This window comes from Anopheles nili, chromosome 2 (genome assembly GCF_943737925.1).
Source record: "Anopheles nili chromosome 2, idAnoNiliSN_F5_01, whole genome shotgun sequence".
NCBI classification, from domain to species: domain Eukaryota; kingdom Metazoa; phylum Arthropoda; class Insecta; order Diptera; family Culicidae; genus Anopheles; species Anopheles nili.
Window position 1 is genome coordinate 62,571,393 of NC_071291.1, and position 27,018 is coordinate 62,598,410.

A 27,018-nucleotide genomic window follows, 5' to 3' on the forward strand; every position below is an offset into this window, starting at 1 on the left:
TCTCCCTACGAAGAAGGAGTGTCACCCCGGAGTGTGGCTTCGGGGGCTTGCGTGCATTCCCGTGACTCTCGAATGCGATAAGCCGACCTTCTTCCGGTGTTCTCCCGAGGAAGGTTCATTTTTTTCCATGGACCACCCACGCCACGCCAGCTGATGCCAGGACTGGGTGGCTCCTTGCTGGTTGATAAAGCGTCACAAGGATGCTTCTGGTTCCCGGGGAAAAAAGGCTTTCCAAATTCGGAACCATTCGATGAGCTGTCAAATGAAACGCTCAATCGGTTTGCAGGAGCAACCGATTCGAAAAGGCGCCCCTTTTGCTGGTGGTAGATATATTTGTATTCATTAACGCGCGAGATTACGCCTCGCGGAAAAAAAAGACCACATCCTTTCACCGAAAGGATTTACAAACGCATTCCGAAAGGGATTCCCGAAGTGGCTTTTATTTGACCGCGCTTATGCTCTGGCTAACCGAGAAGAAGGTGAGTGTGAACGAACAAACAAAATAAAAGTGGCACGAATCGAATCTGGGGGGGCATTTTTCGTTTCATAATTAAATACGCGAACAAACGCAACCACAAGCTTTTGCCCACCCTTGCGAAGTGGGTGGTGGGGGCCCACTAACAAGCTTTGATCGGGCGTTGATGCGGCCTGCTGAACTGAAAAACATCATCGATTATGCATTAACCGATTGCCGATTGATTGGGTGGTGAAGCAAAAAAAAAAGCACCTGCAACAAAACAAGCTCTCGCTCTCGCCCCCCACCCACTTCACCCCCCGGCAATTATTGTTAATTCATTTCCATTTTCCCGTGGCCAAAAAAGGGCGCTCACGCTCCGGACATCATCAACCGCGGACAGCGGGGGTAATGCCCGGCCTCCCGGGGCGGATTGAAATGCGTGCATCAAATATTTACACCGGTGCCCGATTTCCGATCCCCACGCGTGCGGGCCATATTGTGCGTGGGTGTGGGTGGGTAACCGGTCAGGCTCGTTCTTTAATTATTCCCGTTACATCAATTGAAATTATTTCTGATTAACCGAAAAGCAATCATCTTTTTGGCGTTCGGGTTTTTCGGGCAGCAGTGGGGAGGGGAAGGGGGGCCCTTTTTGTGCCCACCCGCGTGCGTGTGTGCGTGGGTGTTTGTTGGGTGTAAAAACCCGTGTTTTCGGTTACGGATATCCGCTGCACGCTTAAATTGTTGCGATTGGGTGTTACAAACCTGCTCGTTGAGCTGAGCTGGCTGGGGGAGGGAGTGGGGGGGGGGAGGAGATCGGAAAGAGCGAGAGGGGCAATCAATTATGCATTTTTATTGGCATAATTTATCTAATTATTGAACGCTACGAGACCGGCTGGCAAAAAGGCTGAGCCAAAGGGGCGTTACACCGCCCCCCCCCCCGGAATCTCGTCAAGCCGCGTGGGAGGATGGATTTTTTTAATGCAATTTTATGTTAAATTCTCCACCCACATCAGCCTCTCCCATCCATGGTTTGGGAAGTCGCTTCCGGGTCCCACGGGTGGTATTTATTTACAGTTATTAGCGCACATAAAATTCGTTTTATCGCTCGGTAATCTTACGCCACGCGGCCAGTTCTTGGCCTCCCCCCCCCACGGGGGGAGTGGATTTTATTATGTGAATAAAAACCGAAACGCAATCATTGCAGCGTTGGGTGGTGGTGGTGTTTTCGAGTCCCCATCAATTTCGGCCCTCGCTCTCACTCTCTCTTTCACTCTCCCACACGCTGGCAAGACCGATGCGAGGGCTTGAGTGTTGCCAAAAATGGACCACCGTGTACCGCGGAAGGTGCATCCGGCCATTTTCCCCGTCGAGCTGAAACGTGAACCGGAGGAAAACCGATGCTCTTCCCACTCATCATCCCTCTCGTTCCTAGTGCCCTTCCCAACGTGAGCGAGGCGAATCTAATCAGCCCGAGGTGTTTTTGGCGGAGGGTGGTTTATTTTTCTCCACACCGATGCCAGGCACCGATGGGCGGCCCCCGAGAGCCCCGTCGAGCTTTAATTACACGGGACGTAATTTGCAAACCATAAATTATAGGCTGCAGGATAATCTGCATCGTTTGGCTGGGTGGTGTACTCGTTTTTTTTTTGCTGCTGCTGCTCCTGCTGCCTGGATGTGTCCTGGTTCGTTTCCCTGCTGCCACAGGACCTCGCTCTCCGCGGTTGACCGGTTTGCGAAAAAGGGGCTAATCAACTTCCGGTGGAAGGTCGTTCCGAGTGTATGAGAGTGTGTGTGTGTTTGGATTCGCTCTCACGGCACAGTTTTTCGCGGAAGGACGTGCCGGCGGAAAACCGGAGGGTGAGTGCAAAATTACCCATCATCGTCGCCGATGGCGCTCGGTTGGCCCGGCCCGTACGTCCCGTTGCCCGGGCAGGATTTAATAGATACATCCCATTTTATGGGCCTGCCTCCGAACACACGAAATGAATGTCATTAGGAAGTTTTTGAAAGCACCCCTTTCCCGGGGTCGGCCGGTAATCGGAGCTTGCGGGTGGTTGCGGTGAGGGGCGGGAGGGGGGGGGGGGGGAGAAACAAAATGAAAATTGCGACGAAAACCCCCGTGCACACCCCGTGGGGGGAAAAAAAGTGAGTACCCCTTTATGGTCCGGTTTTTTTTTTTTGTGTGTGTCATTATCGGACATCACTCCTAGCGTAGTCATGAATCGGGCGAAGCCATTCAGCTCGGTTGGAAATCCACCCACGTACGTTGGGCGGGGGCAGTATTTTGCGAGCTTTGATGTAGTAATTATTTTGCGGCTGCGTGGATGGTACGCTCACAAAACCGTCCTGAAAAGGACTCGCAACCACGTGGAGCAGGCAAAAAACGCTTCACAAAAAACGCTTCAGAAAAACGCAAAGGGGAAAAACGAGCCTACTAGATCGATCTTGGTTTGGCAGGGGAAAATGGATTATTTGAAGAATTTATGCTCAACGTAGAGGCGTTTTAAAAGGAGTGTTAATCAAATAGAAACGCCCGATTTACTTACCTTTTAGAGACGTCTGGGAAAAGAAAAAACCCCACAAACAAACACCACGTGATATTTCAACCTTCTCCATAGGGCGTTCGCGTTTCCGTACATCAAAACTAATAGTTAGTATTTCCTTTTATTTCTAATGCCTGTTACATTTTACACAAGGTTTACGTTTACGCAGCTAGCGCGGGAGCTTCTTCCGCTCACTTTATCGGTGTGAATATGCATGTGTCTATGTGTGTGTGTTTTTGTTTTCCTCCTTCTTCGAGGTGTCCTTTTATTTTTGCTCTTTTTCGACCCGCCTATTAATTATGATTCGATTTGATTTACGTTCTCCTGCTCTGCTGGAAATCTTAATACGCACCCACCGGGTGGGGGATGTCGTGTCGGTTTCTAAAACATCCACCCGATCGATAGTTTCTGCTCGTTCATTCGTTCTTTTTTTGTTTTTATTTATTCACGGAAAAAAGTATGTACAACCCACCACCCGATGGTGGGGGCGTGTGTTGATGCGATCATGGCTACTTAATTGTATTACAAGACGTGCACGAGTAGCGCAGGAGTTGGACAAAACATCTGATGCTGCTGTTACACCGGTTCCAGGTTGCTACGGGGAGGAGAATTTTCGCTACTCCTATACTGCTGCATGCGGCTATATACATATACGCGGGGATGGGCATTCAAGCTCCACCTGCAATCGAGCCTCTTTCTCAAAGGAACAAGCGCTTCAGGGACACACACGTGTCTACTTGGGTTGTGGGGTGAGCTTCTGCTTTTTGCATCAGATCAGTGCAGCTAAACGTACTACCTAACATGTGGACGCACGAGGACAGGATGATCGGCACACGTCATGTCAAGCAAACGTTTTCCTTCGAAGCGTTACGAACGAACCGATAAAGCATGGATAAGCCGGTGAAATGTTACGAGCTGTGGTGGCATTGTTCTACCCGTCCACTGGCCAGGACGCTAAGCTTTTAAAATGATTTTTGTGCTCTCCGCAATCATAAAAAAAAAAACAGAAAACGAGAGACCTGCCGATTCGCTTTTTTTTTGTTGCTTCCCTTTTCCCAAACACCTTCCTGCCGTAGCACGCCAGCCGGGCACCCCGGGCGGCAGAAGAAACATTCTCGATCTCTATCCGTAAGATAAGGCACTTTAGTGTTTTTAATCAAAGATTCATCATTCACTCGAGAAGTAAAACTTGTGTCTCCCGTGGTGCCGGTTTGGTGCCGTCGGTCAGTGAAGCTGTTTCCGGTTCCGTCCGTACGGGTGGATGGGATTTTAAGATTTGACGAACCGCCCGCTACACACACACACACACCCACACGCCTATTGGGGCCACATCCTTGGCGGTCGAAACGCTTTCGCGCGAGGCATTAACACTCTGCCAATGGGCCTCCTTTTACAAGGACGCCTGAACCACATCCGGACTCCTCGACGGCCGAGACCGCTTGGGGTGCTATTTTTGACCAGAACGAAAACTTCCACACGGCAGGTGGGCGGGAAAATCCATCATCCGGTTTTTGGGGCCCGAAGTTTCCCGAGTTTTCTTCGGGGAGATCCCGCACACCTAACCGCAGCGGGTTCGCCCACTCGGGCAGATGTATTGAACTTTGATAACTTTGAGAAAGGCTTCCCGGGCTAACTTCTTCTATCTTCGGGCAGCATGATCTCTCTCTCTCTCTGTCCCACTGTCTCTTTGTCCTGTTCACGTGCGCAAAAAGGGTTACCACACCACCGTCGGTAATAAAAGCTTCCGGGAACAGGGATTTGTGATGATGAATTAAAAATTTACCTACACCCATCCGCCCGGCGTGTCCTTGCCACCGTTTTTGGTCACTACGACCGTACGGCCGAACCATCCATCAAAGTCCATTAGGAACCGAGAGACCCGGAACTTCTTCCCCGTGGCGGACGGAACTTCTTCGCTTCTCAGGTTGGGTGGGTTTATCAACCTGTGCGCTTAGGGTTTTGCGCCTAATGGGACGATCACTAATGGATGTGATTTCGGTTTGCGATGGTCTTTGGGTGCGACCACGCGCTAGACCAGCGTCTTTCACGAGTCCTTTCCCCGGGGGGGGCGGTGTGTGTGTGTGTGAGTGTCTATCGATACTTCCTTCAACCAGTCCAGGGATGCTTCCTCCCGAACGTGGATGAAAGGATTTGGAGTTGATTGTTGTTCTTTCTTTTTCTCTCTCTCTCTCTCTCGCTCTCCTTTTCTCTTTCTATATACAGCTACGCAAACATCGATTCTGTTTACGCGCCAGCTTCATGGCCTACTCATGGCGGGCAAAGGATTTAAAACGTCACCTGCGATGAATTTTCGCTTCTTCTTCTTCTTCTTCTTCGTGGGTATGCAGGTTGTCGATCTTCTTCCACTTCGGAGTTGTGCTTTATTTCCGTCAAATAGACAATTGGGGTTCTTGATACCGGCGTGTGTGGCTTCTCTTTCTCACGCACACACAGAGACATTTCCTAAGGATACGTTGAATACTCACTGGAACTGTACTTGATTTCGGTCTGCACTACCCCCATTTACGCTAGCTCATTAGTATATAAGTATATTCATCCACTTTCTCCCTCGTGCTGCTTCTTTTATCCTATCATCACCGCATTTTCCTACGCGATAAGTCCTCGTACTAATGAGCTAGCTCATAAAACACGTTGCTTATTTGCTGTATACAGCGCTTCACTTCGTGTCGAGTTGGAACTAATGCTTACGCGCTAAATACTAATCGCGCGCACAAGCCCCCTTTATCAGCCCTTATCGGAGAGGAATGAACCAACCGCACGTGTCGGTGGAAAACTTCCCCCTCTTAAACGCACACACACACATACATACACACTTCCGACACTATCGACTATATCACGAGTTAGTTTTTCTTCTTTTTTTTTTTGCTTCTGCTTATGATAAACTCCCAAGCGACCATCCCCTTTCTCATCTTGGACAATCCGCTCGGTCGTTCGCGTCGATTCTCTTGCATATTTGATATATATAGTACTCAACTACCTTACGTCCTACAGCAGCGATGTTGGGAAATTATCGTACAAAAACCCGATCCGATCGCGATCCTTGTTTTTTTTTTCTTCAATCGCGCCTCGGGCAGAAACGATCGGTGCAGTGGGTTTTAGTGACGGTTGGAATTTGGGATGGCAATTGCTGGTGCTGCTGCTGCTCCTTCTGCTGCTGATGGTGCAGATCGCCGGCCAGCTTAACAGCGCGTGATGATGGACAAACTTACGAGTGCCAGCGTAAGGCAGATGAGCAGGTTCACGACCGGCGGGTACGGTTGACGACGGCCACTGTTCGAGGTGGAGCTCATCACGAATTCCAGCTCGTTCGGGGTTACCTCGAAGTTTCGCGTGTAGAACTGATGAATGTCACTGATCTTTGAGGTGAAAAAAAAGGAGAGAAATAACATACAATCAAACAGGTATTAAACATACGGAATAATACACCAGAAGACGAGTGTCCTGTCTGGCTTTCTCAGAAGCGAAATAACAGTCTTCTGTGGCTCCCGGGCTGACGTGTTCGCTTGTTGAAGCCGTCTACGGCCGTAATCAAATGACTAATGAGTCACAAAATGATGACCTCGCGATGACGGCAGCGTGTGGCGCCAAAGGATTCGATTAAGCGCGAACCGGATCACGCCCACACCGACCGGGGGCGAAATCGAATTAATCAATCCAATATACATATCGTTTATAATAGATATTTCACGCTCGCGCTCGAGCAGCCATTCTACCCAAGGCTCCCAACGCGTGTCGGTGCGGGTTTGGATTAATACCCAAAAGCCCCCCCTGTGTTCGTGCCCAGTCGGCAGGGTTGAGCGAGACGAGCAAGAAATAATTAATTCAAGAGGATACTATTTCCATCCCAGCGCGCCACCGAACCCAAAGGAAGCTGGCCCACCACGACCCGGATCTCGCAAGGATCTCGAACCGAAGGGCACCCTGCCGGTGTCTCGGTCTAATGATAATCGGTTTAATAGTTGTTTCGCAGTGCACACAATACGATTTAATCTATTGTGATGATGGAACAAGTTGAAATTAATGATCACCCGAAATTAAGTCCATTGTCGGAGAGCGGTCCCGGTCGCGGAGGCCATCATCACCATTTGCTGCGAGGCCTAGTTCGCTAAGCGGCCCAAAACGAGCGGGCGTCCATTTTCCGTGGATGGGAAAATCGGGCCGCAGGCTACGCGATAAAACGATTCCGGGTAATGGGTAACGTATCACGGTCCTAGTTTAAAGCTTGCGCCAGCGAAGGATCAAAGCGGTGATGGTGGGCGCTCTTTTCCAATCGTTGTGATTGAATCCATCATCCAACCCGCGGTGGCTCATGACGCATTAATCCATTAGGCACACGCGAAAAGGATATCGAAAAGAAGCAATAGAAGAGGGTGAAAAAAAAGAAGTAAAACTACCCGCTGGCCCACTAACCATCGTGCTTTGCGCCCCATTATCCGAGCTGTTCATTATACGTCTCGAATTCCAATTTTGCGCGTCGGGTCGCTTTTTGGCGCTGCTATATTTTTAGCCGGAAATGTATAGTTTGTGTTTAGCCGAGGGGTGGTTTTTTTTTTCTCTTTGCTCTCCAGCTGCTTGATATTCCGGCTCGGTGTCACCATCGAACCGATGGCGGAAGTGGACAAGAATTTGAATTTTTCTTCGCAGCACAAAATTAATGAAACTTCCACGTAAAGGACGTTTGCCAAGCCATGGTTCCACCAACTCCATGCTCGGGAAACTTGTTGGCGAGCTTCTTAACTTCTTAAGCCCACGGACGACGCTTCGGCCGGACGACGGTCTGTTTCGAACTTTGACACACCACCCTGCGGGTGTCGTCTTCGTTTTCAGCGTCTCTCATTCGTCCCAGGTTTCGTTTGCTATCAATCTGTAGGGCGTGCTGCGATGGGGGCTGGGTGGGATGTTTATTATGATAATAAGCATTACGGGTGGCATAAGCCCGGGGAAGGCAACCGCGGAACCAATGGGTGCACGGACCGAATTAACTTTCGGGTTTCTTGTGGCGGCTGTTTTCCTTTCGGCTCTACTCGGCACAAGGAGCACAAGGATCCGTGTCCACAGAACCGTTTTGAATTTGGTGGATGGATCAAAAAATGAGCCAACAAAAGCGAACGAACGGACGAGCAGAAAAGAAAAGGAAACAGCATGATCCAAACGACCATGTTTCGTAATCTGCTGGCAATAATTTCCAATTAGTTTGGATAATTTTGATGAATTTTAATATGATCTCGCTTCACCCGGTAAAAAATACACCCCACCGTGTAGGTCATCCATTTCTTGCGTGCGGCTTTCGCAGGGCACTAATCCACCTGTTGCGGTCAGCAGCGAGTGTTCGTCCTTTTCCAAACAAGTAGTGACCACTGGGGGGGGGGGGGGGACGGAGGGACAATAAAATAGGGATCGCGAAAAGGGCAAGATTTATCGCCCGTCACAACAGAGAGCAGCGAGAGTGTGAATGTGAAAATCATGCCCCCGTAAATCATGGTGCGCACAAATCTGGCCAAAAATAAATAAACAAATAAAAACGGCCAGCTAAACTCTTTCACACACATTCACACGAGTGGTCTTGGAAGGGGGATGAATTCCTGCAAGCTCATCCACCAACGCTTGGCTGCGTAATTTATACCTCCCGGGGGTGAGAATTAGCTGCTGACTTTTCATGATTGCAGCGTCCGAAAGGCGAGCGCGTAATATATGTGTACCGCAAACCGAACCGCCGGCGAAAGTGACTGATTTGATGGTCAAACTAATTTGCCAAAATGCATCAAACGGGATGAGTGTGGGTCCCCAATCCGCTTTCCTCGGTGAAGCTTATTTAATGCGAGGCTCGCTCGTGAAGCCATTGAGAAGCGACGAGCGTTGAGAAAAGTGTCCCGCCGGCACGAATTTATGTCACCGGAAACCGTCTGCTGGTGGTCTTCTTTTGCCCCCATCAAGGGGTTCTCCCAGCAAGGGATAGTTCTTCTAAAGAGTCTCCAAAAACCTACAAACAAATGTACGCACACACACACACACACACGGTGATGGAAATGAACGTGGCCACACCGGTGATAGAAAGCCTTGCGGTAGCTTTTCTTCAACCCGTCGACGCGGGTTTCCGGGCGGGCGCTTTTGTCCCTGGACGGGACGAATCCCAATGGACGGGATTTTCCTTTTCTGAAGCCCGATCCTCGGCTGCTCTCGCTCGAGATGGAACCGTGTAATGAAACAATTCATTCAAAAAAAAGGAAACCGGAAGACCGGCGACAGAGCGGCTTTCAAGGCATCGTCGTAAATGCCGGAACGACGGTGGATTTTCCCAAGGCTGTGCAACAACGGCAACGGAGAAAAAAAGAGAGAGAGGGAAAGAAAAACGCCAACAACCGGTGACAGGAAGTCCCATATAGTGGCTGGAGCGTTTTGCATTGCCAACAGCAGCAAAAGGGGAAGAAAAGAAACAACAACAACAACGACAACCGGAAACACTTACCTCATTCCAGCCGTGCACGTTCCGCGCCTGAATCATTACCTCGTAGACGGAGTTCGGCGAGAGGCCCCTTATCACATGCGACATAATAAAATGGGTAGGATCGGATCTGGTTAATGTTGGCACTAAAATGGTGTCCTCCCAGCTGCCCGGATGCTGATACGTTTCGTTCATCTGCAGTTCATCGGCGGCGGTCGGTTTTTGCAGTGTTTGCGGACCGTCGGTCGGTTTTCGGTGTTGTACGTGCATTGTTTGTGCGCGTGCAGTAACACCCACCCACGTACGCATCACACCATCATCATCGTCATCATCGTTGCGGTTTGCCGGGCGTGTTTTCCGAGATTTGCGTTGATGAGTCCCGGTCCCGGCACATTGTCCACGCGCGCGGGTGTATGACGAGCGAGTGATAAATGATTGCGAGTGTGCGGCGGCCGTGGCGCGAGATGGAGTGAAAATTGAAAGCGCCAAATGGGAATGAGAGAGAGAGAGAAGAGAGAGAAAAAAAATACGGCCGGTGGACGGGCCAGCAAGATGTGATAATGGAAGCAGGGAAATTAATTTTCATGCGCTTTTTTTTGTGTGTGTTTTCCCCCCACCGGTGGGTGGGTGGTGTTGGAGAAGAGGAGGGAGGTGGAGGAAGGACCGGTTCGTTAGGTCAGCATAACGCTGGACATAATATGCTGGTGGGCAGGTGGGCGCAAGATAGCCCCAGATAAGTTAATATTTATGATCAACGCGCGCCGCACGCTAAATAAGCACTCTGGGACGAGGATTTATTCTTGCGGCTTAAAATCGTCACCATTGTCTTGGTTTTATTTTGTGTGCCAGCAAATTCAATTACATTTTTACAACAATTATTCTCGCCATTGTCCTGCACGGTCGTCCATTTTGTTGAAGAAACGCCACCCTTTTTTTGACAGTTAATCTCAGCAGGCTGTGGCATACGGCACTTTACGTCAGTTGCTCTCGGTGTGAGCAGAGCGGCCTGTGACAAGTGAATGACGGTTACAGCATCCAGTAACATTCAGTTTTTCTCCCGCCCGTGGTGATACGCCCGCTAATGGAGCTCGTTAAAAATTAAAGCACAATTGTACCACCACTTTGTGGTGCAACGGAAGGCTGTCCGCTTTGTCGTGTGTTGGGCGGAAAAATCAATCAAGTAAGCCGATTTGAGGGTGCAAAACTGCACCGGGCGTCTCCATTGTACTGTGCGCTTTTCCTTTTCAGCAATTCAGATGGTGCATTGAAAAGGATTACGGGTGGAAAAATGGAATTTAATGCTTGAAAATGGAAGGTGACTGGCTCCGTATCGTTTGCTAGTGAGAGGCGCGCATCCTTTTCACGAGGGATGCGAGCGCGCATTTCGAGTCTCATCGAAACGTCAATTTAAGCTTCAATTGGTAATTTGTAAAGCATCAATTTAAGTCGCTCTTCTTTCTCTTGCTGATATGGCGTGAAAAGTATATGGTCTCTCTTAATAGTGGGACACGAAGTTTACGAAAATGCAATCAGAGAATTATACACTCTTTTTATGATTTTTCAAGCAAAACTTCTCTTGGCTCTTGACTTTGGTTTTGATGCTTGAAACAGATTTTAGAAAGCGTTCAAAATGAACTACAAACAACGATTTCTATAGATCACACTCAGAGAGGAGCGAAAAATATGAACCCTCCATTAAAGCATTTCCTAAAGCTGGCTTGCACCATTGCAGCAAAAAAAAAGACATTCCATCGCATAAATTCGCTCCATTAACGTTGACGTCTTTTCGTCGTCCATCGTTCGAAATCAAACCAAAACGCACGCCTGACTTCTTTACCGGAAGGAACAGGATGAGGAAAGCACCGGAACCACCCGGCGTGGAAAGCGAGAAGGGTGACTTACCATCAGCTTCCGGTACAGCAGCTTGATCTCGTCGAGCGGCGGAATGGACTCGACCGTGTAGGTGAGATTGTACCGGTCCAGATAGTTGCTGTAAGCCGGCGACTGGAACGCAGCCGGTCCTGGTCGCCCTGACACCTCGATGTACTTCTTCGTGCGACCGAGCGCGTTATCCGCGACGCAGCTAGCGGGTTGGAAAGCAGAAAGGGAAACGATCATTGCAGCGAGTGGGCGTGAAACTTTTCGGTACGGCTCGTCGAAAAAAGGGGGTCTTTAAGAAACGACGCGAGCCGTCGCCATCCCTCAAAAGCCCGAAAGCGTCATTAACACAAGCCAAAACGGGGAATGGCACCCTTTCGGAAGGGCGGATCGGACTGCAAGGACGAAAAAGACGGGTGCGGTGGAAAGACTTCCTGCAATTTTCGTGCCCGTAAATCATAAAATTAAGACGAGATTTATTATCTACGAGCAGCCCTGGCTTGGGTGTGTAACTGTCTGTCGTGGGGTGTATAACTCCGTACGGCTCATCCACCCTCGTGGGTAAGGGATTTGGGTGGCACGTGCACACACACACACCCCACCCTCAGTCGCATCGATTTCACCACCCCATTCCGGTGTCATGGCCATTTTCTTGAGAAAAACTTTTTTCTTCCTCCTCCGTTAACGACCGTACGCAAATTCGTTCGCATTTTTGTCGTGTCTCTTTGGGAGGCACAATTTTCCGCACCACCCACGGGTGGTAGGACGAAAAAGCGCTGCTAAAAAATGCTACTAAAAACGGCAAATAAAAAAAAAACGCTTCTCGTTTATAACCCTGCCGTTCAGTGCTACACAGCCACGCGGCGGGCACGAGCTCGCGCGTGTGGACGGAAACAGATAAATCAAATTTTCATCGCTTTCGGGATGAGTTGCGCCGTTTGCGTCGTTTTCGGTGGTACGATACGGTACTCCATCCCCGGGAACACTCGCTTCGGAGTCGATAATCCTTTCGAACTCAGCTTCGACAGAGAGCCGACCGAATAGCAGCAGCAGCAGCAGCAGAAGCAGCATGAAGTATGAATTTGTCACGAAACCAATTTTGCGGGACCTAATTAATCCTATTATAAGAGAGCCCACCCCCCCGACGTGATACCCAATTGCTTTGGCAGTTCTTTCGCTCCGGTTCCAATTAGGGGTTTGCTCTCGCGTCACCTTGGCACGGGGTGCAACATTTCACATCCCTCGACCCTTCAACCCACAGTGGACCATTTTCACTCACACATACAGGAGGGAAGTGGAACGTCACGAACAGGCGGTCCAACACACGGGGTGGCTAGGAAATTAGTTTCGGCTTTCGAAAGACGAACACGCGTCTTCATCGAGCAGTCGAAACGATCCCAGGACCCCCGAGAGGATCTCTTGCTCTCTCTCTCTCTCATTTCCCGACAAAAACGGCCACTCCGGAGGTCAGGCGTACGCGCACGGAAATTGGGTTTTCATTTTCTGGCAGGCTTAGTGTCCTGTCGATAAGGTCCCCCCCCCCATTTGGGTAGCCGGGGAGAGGGCTTTTTTTGGGAAAGGCGGGTTTGGGAAAATTGTTTGTTAATGTACCGGATGGCTTAGCATTGATCGCACAACAAGGAGCAGGGATGGGCGCCTTCACCGGCGTACGTGTGGTGCGTGTGGCGATTTCCGATCGAGAAAACACGCGCACAGGGGCATGCACGACTTCTTCGTGGGTCGATGGAGTTGGGAGAAGAAAAAAAAGGATACCCAAAAACGAGTGAGAAAAAAATAAAGAATAGGTGTGCCTTTTTGCAGCAGGCTCGCTGGTGTGGCAGCTTGAAAATGAAATAATGTAATCGGTTCCCATAAAACGTGCCCCAAGCGCGTCCACCAATCTCGGCAGCACCGATACACGCCTCTTAGGTTAAGCGAATTCGTTACGTTAAGAGCAGCAGCAACCCCGGGAAGGATATTTATGTCCATTTGCAAAACCCTCCCCCTGTTTTCGGGAGCAGAAAGGCGCACCCATTTGCACCACATGAAAGCCATTTCAGTCTGATTAAAATAATCGTACATCTTTTCAGGGTCTTCGGTGGGCGAGCCGGCGCGCTCCAACAACTCCCGGGACAAATGACGGACAGACAGACAGGATGGATGGAAAGCTTGCCAGCGGGAAAACTTCTACCGCTCCCCCGAATCCGGAAAATCATCCATCTCTTCCACCGGCGGCAGCGACGATGGCGGCAAAACTCGACCCCCCGGTGCAAGTGTGCGGAAAATGGTTCAAGTTGCAAAAAGAAAACAGGCACACACCATCAACCGGACGCCGCAAGCTAAAACCCTCTGAATGCTGGGCCGCAGTAAAGAGCCGGTAGGGGTGGTTTTCGCCCCACCCGGCCCGGCCCGTTGAGGGATGATGATTAAAATGATTTAGATTTGAATTTTTAAACGGGCCGGCCCCCCGTGAGATGAGCGTACGGCCTGACGCGGGTCGAAAAGTCATTTACGGCCGGTGGTTTTGTGGAAGGAGATTGAACGAGAGAGAGAGAGTACGCGTCGGAGGACATAAAAGCTTAAAACTTTGATTATTTGACCGAAGGAAGAAGGATGGCTTGATCCACCGGCCCGAAACGTCGGTTGCGGTTCTGGGGTGCTGTTTGCGTGTGGGTGTGTGGGGGGGTTGGAAAATTAGTCCATCTCTGGTTGCGTGGGTGGATGTGAAAAGCCCGACTCAAGCAAGGGGAAAACCGGTTCCAGAAGGCAACTCCCGGGCGCGCGCGCGCTTGGCCCCAAAAACTTTCCCCCAAAAACCGACCGCCACGCGTTTGCGTTTGATGTCTTATCGAGCACGGTGGTAGCAGATGAAAGATGAAGTCATTCGGTTAATTGTTTCACGGCTTTTCACGGTTGGGCTGCTCCACACGAGACCCCCCCAGGAGTTTCGCATTTCCAGCGGCATAATCGTCGGCAGCATAAGTTATGGCACATTACGCTTGCGGAGTGGAAATCAAATTGGCCAAAAACAGTAAACTCTACTTACCTGTAGTTTCCGAAATCCGACTGCTGGAAGTTGCGGATGTTGAGCGTGTACTTGTCACCGCGGGAGTACATCGACCGGCGGTCCGTTGGGTCGAGCAGGAACGAGTTCTGGTACCAGAGCATCTGGTGGAAAAGCGAATGAATTCAGGAGATCAGAACACATATGGGTAAATGGGTATATAAATCGTATCGGAATAAGCGCCCCGAAGCGGTGGGAAAAAGCCATCCATCATAGCAGGCACATTGACGTAGGTTTCCCCTTGGCAACGGGGAAAGCACGCGCGGTCGACTTGGATCCTCAGGACCGTTGCCCGTGGTGGGGATAACGTATTCATTACTGGTTATTAATTCCGTTCGCGCTACTTGGGTGCCGTTTTTCACTTTTAATTTTAAATTTTGTGATGAAGCGAGTAGCGGATGAGTGGGTGGGAGAGAGACGGCGAGAAATTATCTCCTCTACTGTCTATTCCTTATCGCGGTCCCGGAATAAGGCACTGGTGTGGGGACATTGTCATCATAATGCCGAGTGCGGTCGGATCCATTCCGTGCTGGTGAGAGACTCCACACAAAAAAAAAGCCGAGAGAGAGAGAGAAAGGAAAAAGGAACTACCACGCTAAAGTTTTAATTAATCTATGAAAGTTTCACAACTAATACGGCTCCCTTCCCGGACGCTTGGGATGCCGAGGTATTTCCTGCAGCCGGGAGACTTCCGGACTTTCAAGAGCTCGTTTTGATCCGTGCGCCGTGGGGATAAGGGATTTTTTTTTTCGCTGCTTGAGTTTTCACACTGCACCTATTCGTGCTTTTGTTGCCTTTCACTTCAATATCTCGCTCTCTCTCTCTCTCTCTCTCGCTCTTGTTTTTTTTTGTCCCCGATAGCTTTTCATCAAGCTTTTCCCACCGAGCGGACCATTGTTTCAACACGGCGCATTATTTTAAAACGAACCTAATACTATCTAACACGCGCGCGCACCAACTAGCAGAGTGGTCGTCCTGTTTTTTTTTGCTCTCTCTACTCCCATTGAAACTGCATTCCAGACGCCGGGATTTCTTAGTGCACTCGCGCACAGATGCACCCCGAGCAAAAGGCAGCTGGTTTTCCACCACCCACGAGGAAACCTGTCGTCATGTGCGTTGAAGCTAGTTTTGTGGTTCGAAAGGGAGTGCTCCACCCAAACTGCTTTAGTGTCCTTTTCGTCCTTGTTTCCTTCCCCAAAGCGCTCGGATTAAAAGACAATTAAAAACGAAACCCGTCGCCACACCGTTGGCTCGAAGGAAGACTGATCTATTTTGAAGAGCACATTTTCTGGGCGTTTTTCTTTTTTTGTGGGTGCTTTTTCCTTTTTTTTTACCCCCAAGAGAGAGAGAGTCAGCCTTCACGAAAGGAGTCATTTTTTTTCCAACTTTACCCCCTTTCGTCCTTTATTAGCGCTCGCGTGCTTGCGTGAATCGATTTTGGAACCCGTTTTGCGTAGCTGCGAGGAAACTAACGAAGAATTAAGTTATTGCGCGGGAAATGAACCCACTAGCGGGGTTGGGTGTGGTGTGGTGATGGTTTCAGATATAACTAGTAATTATCTAGATAAGGCCACCCGGCAGGGGTGCCATTTGAATGGCGTAAGAAAATTCCATTTCGTTCGCTTTTCCTTCCCCCCTCTGAATTGCTTTATAATTGAGAAATTGCGCTCATTTCGGGGCGCGAGCGAAGGCTCGTTTGTGAATTCAATTCCCAATTGCGGGCGTATTTAAATTTGCGCCACGAATTGGCGCGGGGGGTGGAATTTCTTTTCTACCCATTTCTTTGCCTGTGATCGCCCATTACGTTGGTTGAGAAAAGCGCTTGAAAGTTGATCTTATTTTGTGTGTGTGCAGTGGAAACACGGCACAGAGTTGGTTGGAAAAATCCAGCACTCCATTGCAGCACCCGTTTTAACGGGCATCAAACTTTCCCAAAAAGGGTAGTACCACCCCCCCCCCCACTTGCCGTTTGGCGCGAAAACTCGTGCACAATTAACGTTTCCGTTACAGTGCAAATAAATCGTTAGCATTCCACTTTTCGGTGCGTTTTGGGGACGGCCCAACTTTCGACGTTGATTTACATCGCAGCGGAGAAGCGCAAAGTTTGAAGACGACGCGATACGACGAGACGCCTTTCTGGTGGTGGGGTTTGGGAAAGTTGTCCTACCCTTCCCTTGAGAAAACACCCCGAAATGCACCACCCAAGGGGGCGGGGGGTTTTCTCCGGTGAAACAGACTTGTCTTGAACGGAACGGACCGATCGACGACGGGACAAAATTGTTGCACAAATAGCGTGTGCTTTTCCGGGAGAGTTGGATGGGTTTTAAACGGCCGTAACGTGATCTGGCTCTTGCCTTGCCTTGCCAGCAAGCAAAACTTCTCCCGTCAGCGAGGTTGATTTGCCGATGCGACGCAGCCGAACCGTTCCGGCGTTCCGGGGTATTTTGACTTGATGGCACAAAACGCATCGCTGGGTTCGCGTGCACAGGCCCGGGAGAAAGTTTTCCCTCGTGTCGCTTGGCGGGCACAGAAACGCGTCCGAAAAGCGCGCACAATTAGTGGGCAACAAAATTCCGGGGGACCGGGGGTGGTTTGCTGTAAAGGTGTAAAGTTTTAATGAGTGCACACACTCTTACCTCGGAGTTGACGTCACCGTGCACGATGCACACGAGATCGATGTCGAAGCCTTCGCTGGCGTGAACCCACGTCTTCTCGACCGTAATGTCGGGTGGTGCTGTGGGTGGTGGTGGAGAAGAGACGGAGAGAGGGGTGAGAAAAATTGGCAAGTGAAAAAAAAAACACGTAAAAACGGGTGAAAAAAGGCGCTACCGATAGCGATTCAATTACACACAACAGCTCCCTGCGGACAGAGAGAGAGAGAGCGCATCAATTAGGTGGAATTTTTGGCAGAGGGTGGTTGTTTGGAAGATGCAATCAGCCCCGTATCAGGTGCACACGGTCGGGAATCGAGAAGCTACTGCTGCTGCTGCTGCTGCTGGAGTTATTGAGGCTTTTCCACCTTCGTTCCACCGATCGTTCGGCATTCAAACATTCAAACAAACCTTCCCCATAAAGCGCACCACCATTAGCGTTCGTCGAACGAGGGGTGGTTTTCCCGCCTGTTGGAGGGGGGGGGGGGGTGTGGAAAAACCCTACCCAAAACCGAAGAACGCTGCCACTCGAGCACTTGGGCATGAATGCATATTTATTCCCGCCTCCCCACGGTAAACAATAATAATAAAAAAGAAGGGTGAACGAAAACGAAATGAAAGAAAGCACGAAAGAAAAACACTCGCCCTCCAAATAGGAAGCTTTTCACTCCGTTTCTGGCGGGGAGGTGGGGGAACGTGAGATCTAAAACCCACCCAAAAAAAGAAAAAACATGCAGCTAAGTGTTTATGCAATTTTCGTGATCCCATTCTTCCGCCTTTAAACATCCGTGCGATTTTCCGCGCCTGAAGCGCCCGGTAACGATCGGGCTCGTTACCCACGGGCCAGCGATGGGGTGGAGGTTTTCCCTATTCTTTTCTATTGCATTCCCAGCTCCATTTTCTTTTCGGAGCGCACCCCAACCCGCTTGTGGCAGCACGTAGCAAGATTTTCGGGAGGCGGAACGACGTTCGTTAGCGGGCTCCACCCCGGGTACGACGCGTTTCGGGTGAGGTCTTTCTGCAATCGCATCGCAAGGGGGCATTCGGAAAATTGTATGCAACAAATTGAGGAATGCGGCGAATGCATTGGCGAATTTGAATGAAGGTAAACAGCTCGCCCACGGGCACACCGATTTCCTCGATTCGATGTCCCTCGTTTTCCCTGGCAAGCGCTCACACAAACACGAGACAGCGAGTCAAATATTATTGGCATGGTTGGCTTGGGGGGGTGGCTTTTTTTCCCCGTAAAATCCGCCAGTCCCACTTCCGGTCGGTTCCGGTTGTGTCTTGCGAACAAATCGCGTGGAGCCTTTTTCCTTTTTTTCCCGGGCGGGTGGCGCATTCAATCGAGCACACGAGCACCCGGTTACCGGGAGCGAACAATATGGGAAATTTATCATTGCGACCATTTCCACGAACGACGATGATTGCAATTTGCCGTGGAATATGCCGTGTGTGTTTGCTGCGCAGCTCGAATAATGATTCCGGTAAGCGCGCGAGCGCACGGAAATAAAATTATAGAAACGATGTTGTACCGGCATATCTACAGCTTTTTTTTATTTGCAAAATAAATTCACAAACTTATCAAACACAAATCTGGTCTACTTATTTAATTCCGCGTCGAACGATATGAGAAACATGCGCAACGGGCGATTTGAACGCCGATAGCGCGTCGACGCAACGCTTCCCGAAAACGCATAAAAACCGTCCGCGCGGCGTCGTCCGAGTCGAGCCAAAAAGTGCCGATTTTTAATAGGGTCGCATGACTGAAGGAGGTTACACCCGGCTGGTACCGGTGCTAGGCGGTTGAGTACCGCTGACTGAGTCCCGGGGGTTGAGTACCGCTGGTGGGCGGAGCTACGAGCGTGGGTGTAGTAGTGATCGTACGTCTCGCTCTACCGCGCCGGTGATGGGACCGCTCGCACGATCGACCAGGCGACAGCCTCCTAGGATGCATGCGCTCCTGTTACTTGCGCATTTTGCTAGGTGCAAATTTGGGTCCAAATTTGAGATACAGGGTGGCTCGTTCGTCGCGAATTCACCACTGGCGAACTCACCACAGCACGTGGCAACGGAGGTGAAAACGCGATCGGGTGGTGTTTTTGTTTGTTTAATCTTCTTATAAATAAATGAGAAATAAAAACGAGTGTGTTTGAATGAAAAAAAAAACAAAAACTATTGTTGTTTATTTGTTCGTAGTTTAATAACACAAAAGAAAACATATAAATCGTTTGTATTTACTGCGCAATACTACTTAAAATAAACTTAAAAGCGTATAACTAAACTTCACCGCGCGAATGTAATTTTGTAGCAAACCATAAACATATTAACAATTAGCAAAGCATAAACATCAAAGCATACATCTGTGAGCTTTCGAGCATACGTGTACCTCCCTAAATGCAGTGTGATCGCGTTCACGCTCGGAAAATAAAGCATAACCCTACGCCTGTTGATGCCAACAATTATTGTTGAACCAATCGATCGATTCACAAAACGATTGCACGACCCTTTTTCCCGGACAGCAAACCGCCAACTTATCAGTGTTTCTATTTTTTTGTTCACGCACGCAATCCAACAGCATAATGAGCGCCACATTCCCCGATACGATGGAATCGGCTCGCCGATAACAACAACCTGCCCTCGAACATGCCGGCACCTTGTCAACACCGCGGCCCTTTAAATGCGGCGTTCCATAATGCGAGCCAGTCCCCGTGTCGGTCCGACGGCTCCCGAGAGATATGAACGCGCCTATCTGCCAGCACCGAAACGGCCATCGATTGCCCACCTTGTGATGGTGCCACACAACATTCTTGGCCGCTCCATCTTTAATTCATCGCCAACCGCAGTTAACTGGCCGCTCTCGAGAGCAGTACGCGCGCGCGCGCCAGTAATTACGCGTGGTAATGAAAGTAACGATCTCTTCGGGTTGCGAAAACCTTGGCCCCAAAAACTGGCCCCCGTGTCCCATCATCCCACAGTGCGCGGTTAATTGCCAGCTTTCGCGTGTTCGCACCATGTGGACCGCCGGCGCGAAAAAACAAGTGGAAGTGATTTTAAATTCCGCAATGTCGGTTGCCTAGTTGCTGATGCCTCTGGCCAGCGGCAACGGCTCGGAAAGATCGCTCGCTGCATGATGAATGTTATTGTTTTCATTGCATAAGACAAAAACGGGCGCGCACGCATAGGAGACCCACCACCTCGTCCATTCGCCCTTAAGCTTTTTTTTTGCGTATTGTTTGGATTCGCTCACGAAAGCACACCGTGGCTGTGAAACCTGTTCGCGGTTCCATCTCCAAGTGAGTGTGCCAATCTGTCATCGGAGAATCGGCATCGTCTAGCCTGGGCACGGCCTCGTCGTCCCAGGGTGCCCGGTCAGTCACGGAACGGCTGGCAAGTCGGATAGCAGCAGCAGCAGCAGCAGCAGCAGCAGCAGCAGCAGCAGCAGCAGCAACACCAGCCCAACGTTAGCCATCCATCCATCCGTCAAGAGGACACCGCTTCACGGCCGCATAAACGCGCGTCACACGCTGACAATTAGATGCGTGACGAAAGCGCCACGCGAAGCGGTGTTGTCCGTTGTTTGATGCGACATTCCGACACCGGAGTGCGTCAAATCAATTAGTCCTCCAGGCGCCCGAAAAGGGTGACACACGACGCCCTCCGTGGTGGCGCGTGAGTGTGCGAACAACACCAATTGAACTAAATCTGATTGTCCATCGGTTGGGGGGCGACGTGTTTGACCATTCTCTGGTGGTTCTTCCCAGTTTCCGAACGGCGTGTGAACGGTTCTTCTCCGCAAAGTGTCGATTGCTTCAGTTCCGCGATTCAGTGAGCAAAAATTTAAATTAAAAAAAAACCCCCTGCGATCTATCGGTGGTGCGGTGAATGGCACGAAACGGGCATGGACCGGTCGTGGATATGGAGAAAAACCCCCCACCAGAGGGTGTCGAGTTGCTGCCAGTGAAATCAGACGAAAGGTAACCGGGATTTGGTGCTTCCGTGAACGGCTATGGGGGCGGTGGGTTTGTAATGTGATTACGAACGATTCCGGCTACACGCCCCTTGATGGGGACGGGGAAATCCTTTCAACGCTTCTCGAGGTTAATCCGCTTCGCGAGCGGTTACAAAGTACACGCAAAGTGGCTGCTGTGTATGATCGAATGAATTCTGCGAACTGGCCTTGCTTTTAAAGACGCCTGGCTGTCTGTCTGGTAGTTTGTTGCATTCGTGCCGTATTACTTTAATGTTCTTAAGACGAGTTCTCGCTGCATCTGGTGCAGTGGCAATCCGCATCGGGTGGTCCCGCGGGAAAAGACACGCTGACCTAAAGCACGCGCCATCTCATTTGCCTTTTCAAGAGTGGCGCAAATTTCCACCGTAGATTCGTCCTTTCGCCTTATCGCAACCGTTCTCCCTTTCGTGCCATTCACAGCCAAATCGCACCAAGCCATTACGACCCCTACCGGCACCGGGATGTGGCAAATCCAACGTCGTAAGTAACAGCGTCACTGGCGGCGCCAATTGGTGGCACAAAACACGCGCCTTCGAGTCCTTAACGCGATCGAAGTCCTTCACTCTTTCCTCCGTTCTCTCGGCAGCACGTTGGGCACGTTCGTGCACGTCATGAAGTCGGCCCTTGGCATTGGCATCCTGTCCGTACCGTACGCGTTCAAGCACGGTGGTCTCGTATTCGGCGTTCTCGGGTCGTTCTTCTTCGCGATGCTCTGCTCACACAGCGCACACATTTTGGTGGGTAGGCACACGCACGATGCACGGTCCAAACGGCAGCATACTCAACTCCCGATTTTCCGCAGGTCAACACATCGTACAAGATCTGCAAGAAGGAACGCATCCCGGTGCTCGGGTTCGCTGAGACGGTGGAGAAAGCATGTGCCAGTGGACCGGCCAGTGTCCGCGCGCTTGGAACCGCGTTACGGTGAGTGGGTGTTGCCGTAGATTCGTCCCACCATTCTCCCGGGAGGCACTCACCCGTTCGCCCCTCTGCAGGAACATCATCGATTGGTACCTGATGCTGACGACGGTCGTCGTTTTCATCGTGTTCGTCGGGACGACACTTCGCGAGGTGGTCAACTACCGCACCGGGTGGGATTGGAGCGAGCGGTCGTACATCCTGCTCGTTGGCGTGCCGGTCCTGTTCATCACGCAGATACGCGAGATCAAGTATCTGGTGCCGTTTTCGGCCATCGCCGGGTTGCTCATCCTCGCGAACATCGTCATCTCGCTGATCTTCATCTTTCAGGAGCCGCTCGTGCTGGAAAACCGGCGCCTTTTCCCGACCGCCACGACCGTTGCACCGTACATGGGGTAATCTGACACGCACGTTAGACAAAAACGTCCTTTCTTCGCGGGTTTATCGCGAACCTACACCATCTCTCTCTCTCTCTCTCGAATCCGAATCTCACGGTCTCGTCTGGTTTTGATTGTCAAATTTCAGCATCGTGTACTTCGCACTGGACGCGACGTGCCTCATATTCCCGCTCGAAAATCAGATGCGCCACCCGCAGCATTACCTCGGGTGTCCTGGCATCGTCAACCTAAACTACGTGTGTCTGGCCGTGCTGTACAGCTTCTTCGGTGCTGTGGGCTACATCCGGTACGGTGATGATGTCGCCAGTTCCATCATACTCAACTTCCCCGCGGAAAACGTGTAAGAGCACGAGGGCGCGTACGCGTGCGTGCGTCACCATTGCCTGCGTTTGATCGCTTGTCTTATCGTCCTTCGTCCTTTTTTGTTTTCGTTTCATATCGTTTGATGCTTCCCGAAAAAAAAACGCCCTGCAGACTGGTCTCGTGCATCCAAGTGCTATCCGCCGTAGCGGTGCTGTTCTCCATTGGGTTGATTTTTTACGTTCCCACCGAAATCGCGTGGAAGAAGCTGCAGCCCCGGGTGCCGAAAGGCCGTACCGGGCTCGCCCAAAGCGCCCTGCGGTTGTCGATGCTGGCGCTTAATATTGCGGCCGCCTGCGGTATCCCCCATCTCGGGACGTTCATGGGACTGCTCGGGGCGGTGCTGAATCCCATCCTAGCGCTCTGGATTCCGCTCATCGTTGACACCGTGTACCGGTGGCCGGGTGACTTCGGTTGGCTGCGGTGGCGGTTGGTGAAAAACGCCACCCTGGGGTGCTTCGGGTTGTTCCTGCTCGTCACCGGTACCATCTCGAGCGCGAACAACATCATCGAATTGTACAAGTGAACGATTGCACATGCAATACAAGCTGATTGATTGACGTAAAACACGGTGGGTTTATTAAACGGTGGGAGACCATGGACGGGCACATACACGCACACACACACATATGGGCGGTCATAAAGTAAAGCGGGGCGCGTACGCCACCCACTTTCCGCGGATGGAGATGAAGCTACTTACACAGCACGGTGACCTCGATGTCGACATGAACCGGCTCCCGGACGTTGTTGTCCGCTGAACACTCGTAAGTACCCGCGTGATGCCGATCGACACGTTCCAGCACCAGCGTGGGGCTTTCCGACAGTGTGGACGCCCCGGTGAACGCATCCTGTGTGAGAGGTTGAGAAAAAAAAAACATTGCATCGGTTAACGGAACACACAAAACGGTCCGGTTGTCGGTTTTGTGGTGGCCGACGAGAGAAAACAGATCGATTGCAGAACTTAAAGTGTGCCTGCTCGAGACGGTTAGCCTCTTAAAGCTCAACCTAAACGGACGGATACGACCGACCGACCGAGAGGAAGGCTCATTTGCCTGCCTGTCTCTAACCGACGCCTGCTTCGATGCTATCGCTCGAGCGTCCTGGAACCATCTCACAATGGGTTGCGCTTCTCGGAATCAATACGCCCACCGTCACCGGCCGATAAGACGGTGGTTCTCTCTGTTGGTCTGATAGTTTTTCATGGTCTCCTGCTCCATCTCCCGGAACCCGGTTGCCACGCACCCGGTCGGACCATAATTTACTGCCACTTCCCTACTTCGGCCGGATCTCGATAATAAACTGAAATGCACAATATTTACTCAGGCAGGACGACTTCCACTCGCACATTATCGCACAGATAGCGGTCCACCGGCAGGAGTGGTGCTGCAAAAGGCCTCCGCTGGTCAAACACACGTGTCCACAGCGCCGGTGTGGCAGGAAACGAAGGCACCCTAGAACTGTTGTGAATTGTTGTGAGCTCACCTTCTTGCGCCAGTAGATGGCCGGGACCGGGTTGCCGGACGCCTTGCACTCCAACGTCACGGTGCTGCCCTTCCGGGCCGTGATTTGTCGGTTCTGCGGCACAACCCGGATAGTCGGTGGCACTGGAAATATCATTATTCGATTAGTGTTTGCAGGGGGGGGGGATGATGATCGGCGTGCTTCGACTGTCAAACGCGGCCAACTAGATGAGATATACAACGAGCAGGCGTTACGGGATCGCTTTCACGGTTGACACGTAAACATACACACAGCAGCCCGTGCACGCCTTTTGGTGGAATGGGTGCGCTGGACAACTGTCAACGATACCACGCTTTGACAGATGCTGAGGGATAGGACTCTCGTGTCGTGAAGGGAGAGATACTGGAAAATGGCGTAGCACCGTGACGGGGGATTGTTTTCGATGGAGGCGCCCACCCCAAGGGCCCTCAACACTCTCGCACACACGCACGCGCGCGCGCAATCACACACACGATTGATTTTCTTCCGCTAATCGATTTTAGTGCCAAAGCCAGCGGAGTCACCGGCTTGGGCGAGTAACTTACCGAGTATCTCGAGTGTGTGGACCTGATCCCGGCCTTCGTTATCGCCGATCTGACAAATATAATCACCGGCGTCCTGGATTTTCACGTTCGCTATCTGCAGATTGTAGCCCTCGACCAGCTTGAATCTCGGATCACGTGTCACCATTAATTTAGCCGCCGTAAGCACCGCGGTCCCCCGGCGCCACAGCAGCACGTAGGAGCCTGCAGGAACATAGAGGTGACCGGAAGAAAGAGAGAGAGAGAGAGTGTGTGTGTGAGCCTCTCGGAACGAGCAACACGCTGGGCGGGTGGCGTTCAGGCGCAGGCAGTCACGGTTAGTTGCGTCGTTGGCCATATGCTGCTGCTGCTGCTGCTGCTGCTGAAACCGCCGTGCCAAAAGCAGCCCTCGGGGGAAACGAGCCTAACCGTGGCCAGGCCACCACGGTAGTACAGTTTTATGCATGACGAAATAGGAATGGGCTCACGTACGGCCGGCGGTAAGGTACCGGGGAGGCGGAACCGCCCCAGGAGCCAAGTGGGGCGTATAATAACAATAATGACAACGAGGCTCGAACGCGCCATCGAAAATGGCAGCAAACGAAGGACCATTAGCATGCGAGGTCGGAACAGGTCTGGCCACCGTGTCGTGGCATGGAACGATCCTGGTGTGGTAAAAGGGCGGGCTGGGCGGGCCAATTGAAGGCAGATTATTAAAAACACAAAGTACAGCGCAAATATTAAGCACATGCAAATACGGCCCGGTCCGGGCCAGCCGGGAAGTGGCCTGAGTGCCGTCTGCTATTGAGCACTTATCGACGCAACGCGGCCCTTCCGTAAGCAGGGCTAGTCGGTTGATGGATCGGAACCGTCCGGAACGGTCTTGTCGTTTACCCTTGAATGGCTAGCGAGCTTGCTGGCAGCCTGTGGATGTGCCGTTGAACCGGAAACGGGAAAACGCACTGTTTGAATATAAATTTGATACTAATAGCAAACAACCCTTCCTTTACCAAGGTGTGGCTAATGAAAACTCTCCACAAAACTTAACCGTCGTTTTCGTGGGTGTGTGGAGAAGGTATTTTTTCTTACATTTACTTCCGCTTCCGTGCATCGTGCATCCAGAGCGGACAGATAACGCATCTTCGCTGCGACCGTTACCGGTCAACGAAACGAAGGGTTAAAATAAGACCAGCCAAAAGCGCACGTCCTTTTGCCGGTGGTTGGCTCGTTTGCATATCTCGATAGAGGGAGCCAGAACCGGCACAAGATGCAGGCAAGATCCAGCCCACCCGGTCGGATGCTAGCGCCTGTGCTTGTCCCCGGCGGGGCCCACACTTCACGCTCGCCCGTCCGTGCGCACCGTTTGAAACGACCAAAACGACCGGTTCTCTGATAAACAGACTCTGCGGTTCGTGCCGCCATTGGAGCAGCAGGAGCAGCAGCGTGCCCTGGTGCACTTGTGCATATTCCGGACCACGCTGGGCTTGCTCGGACGGTGGCTTACAGCACGGCACCACGGCAATACACAATACTTACCCAGATCCTTTACTTTGCAGGGCAGCTCGATCGAGTCGCCGATGATAGCCTTGTAGAGATGCCCTCGAGTCATAAATTTCGGTGCGACGGTTGGTGCGTCAGTATCAATTGTTGAAATAAATGGCTCCGGGAAGCTGTGGCTTAATCCTATTATCGGTCCGGTGGGGAATCCAGCCACCGCGGTGGCACAGCATTGTTGTATGTGCGCACGTCCGCGCCCGTGTGTGTGTGTGTTGTTTTTTTTTCGTTCAGCACCGAAAACGACAAAGAGAACGCATACGGGTGAAGGAAACGTGGTTAGCAAATGGAAGGTGAGCGGTAAATGCAATCTCATGATGTTGCGATGACGGTGAGAGAAATACTTAAAAGCATGAAAAGCAATATGAATCAGTTTTTCACGCTATCCGAAATCATTTTTATATAAAGCAGCGTAGCTCAATATTTACTCAGTAAATAGCAAGCAAAGCCACCTGTTTATTCTGAGTACACACCATGTTCGGTTGTTGCTAAGTAACGTGTTCGGTTACTGCGATGCAAATTATGTGAACGTTCTTGCGTCATTTTCAGGATATGAAGGGCGATTATTTTACCATGTACCCGATAATTATACACCTTTTTTTAACAAGCAAAAGGCATTATTCCTATATTCTGGTAACAGCAAATATTGAGCAGAATCGAGTTCGAAATTTATGGGAATGATGAAAGGATCGAATTGCT

General features: G+C 51.0%; 2 protein-coding genes across 2 annotated transcripts; one reads left to right on the forward strand and one right to left on the reverse strand.

The window, feature by feature from the left end:
- Positions 1–5,823: 5,823 nt before the first annotated feature.
- LOC128727679 (opioid-binding protein/cell adhesion molecule) lies at positions 5,824–26,862 on the reverse strand. The gene is made up of 10 exons (XM_053821619.1): positions 26,829–26,862; positions 26,302–26,448; positions 24,790–24,990; positions 24,227–24,348; positions 23,445–23,592; positions 17,042–17,139; positions 14,388–14,509; positions 11,366–11,546; positions 9,488–9,658; positions 5,824–6,377 (listed from the first exon to the last, which is right to left on the reverse strand). The coding sequence occupies exons 1-10, from the start codon at positions 26,860–26,862 to the stop codon at positions 6,201–6,203; spliced, it is 1,401 nt and encodes a 466-aa protein (XP_053677594.1). The 3' UTR covers positions 5,824–6,200.
- On the forward strand, positions 20,975–23,301 carry LOC128721789 (proton-coupled amino acid transporter-like protein pathetic). Its single transcript, XM_053815582.1, has 7 exons — positions 20,975–21,033; positions 21,489–21,548; positions 21,655–21,805; positions 21,871–21,992; positions 22,064–22,381; positions 22,512–22,724; positions 22,859–23,301. The coding sequence occupies exons 1-7, from the start codon at positions 20,975–20,977 to the stop codon at positions 23,268–23,270; spliced, it is 1,335 nt and encodes a 444-aa protein (XP_053671557.1). The 3' UTR covers positions 23,271–23,301.
- Positions 26,863–27,018: the final 156 nt, after the last annotated feature.

What these genes read in the sequence shown, in the direction of transcription:
- LOC128721789 (XM_053815582.1), top strand. Translation starts at nt 20,975, where the DNA reads ATGGAGAAAAACCCCCCACCAGAGGGTGTCGAGTTGCTGCCAGTGAAA. An exon ending in CCAGTGAAATCAGACGAAAG is followed by an intron (nt 21,034 to 21,488) that starts GTAACCGGGATT and finishes TGCCATTCACAG; the next exon opens with CCAAATCGCACCAAGCCATT. An exon ending in GATGTGGCAAATCCAACGTC is followed by an intron (nt 21,549 to 21,654) that starts GTAAGTAACAGC and finishes TTCTCTCGGCAG; the next exon opens with CACGTTGGGCACGTTCGTGC.
- LOC128727679 (XM_053821619.1), bottom strand. Translation starts at nt 26,862, where the DNA reads ATGACGCAAGAACGTTCACATAATTTGCATCGCA. An exon ending in CATCGAGGTCACCGTGCTGT is followed by an intron (nt 17,140 to 23,444) that starts GTAAGTAGCTTC and finishes CACCACCCACAG; the next exon opens with CACCACCCGACATTACGGTC. An exon ending in ACGGTGACGTCAACTCCGAG is followed by an intron (nt 14,510 to 17,041) that starts GTAAGAGTGTGT and finishes CTTTTCCACCAG; the next exon opens with ATGCTCTGGTACCAGAACTC.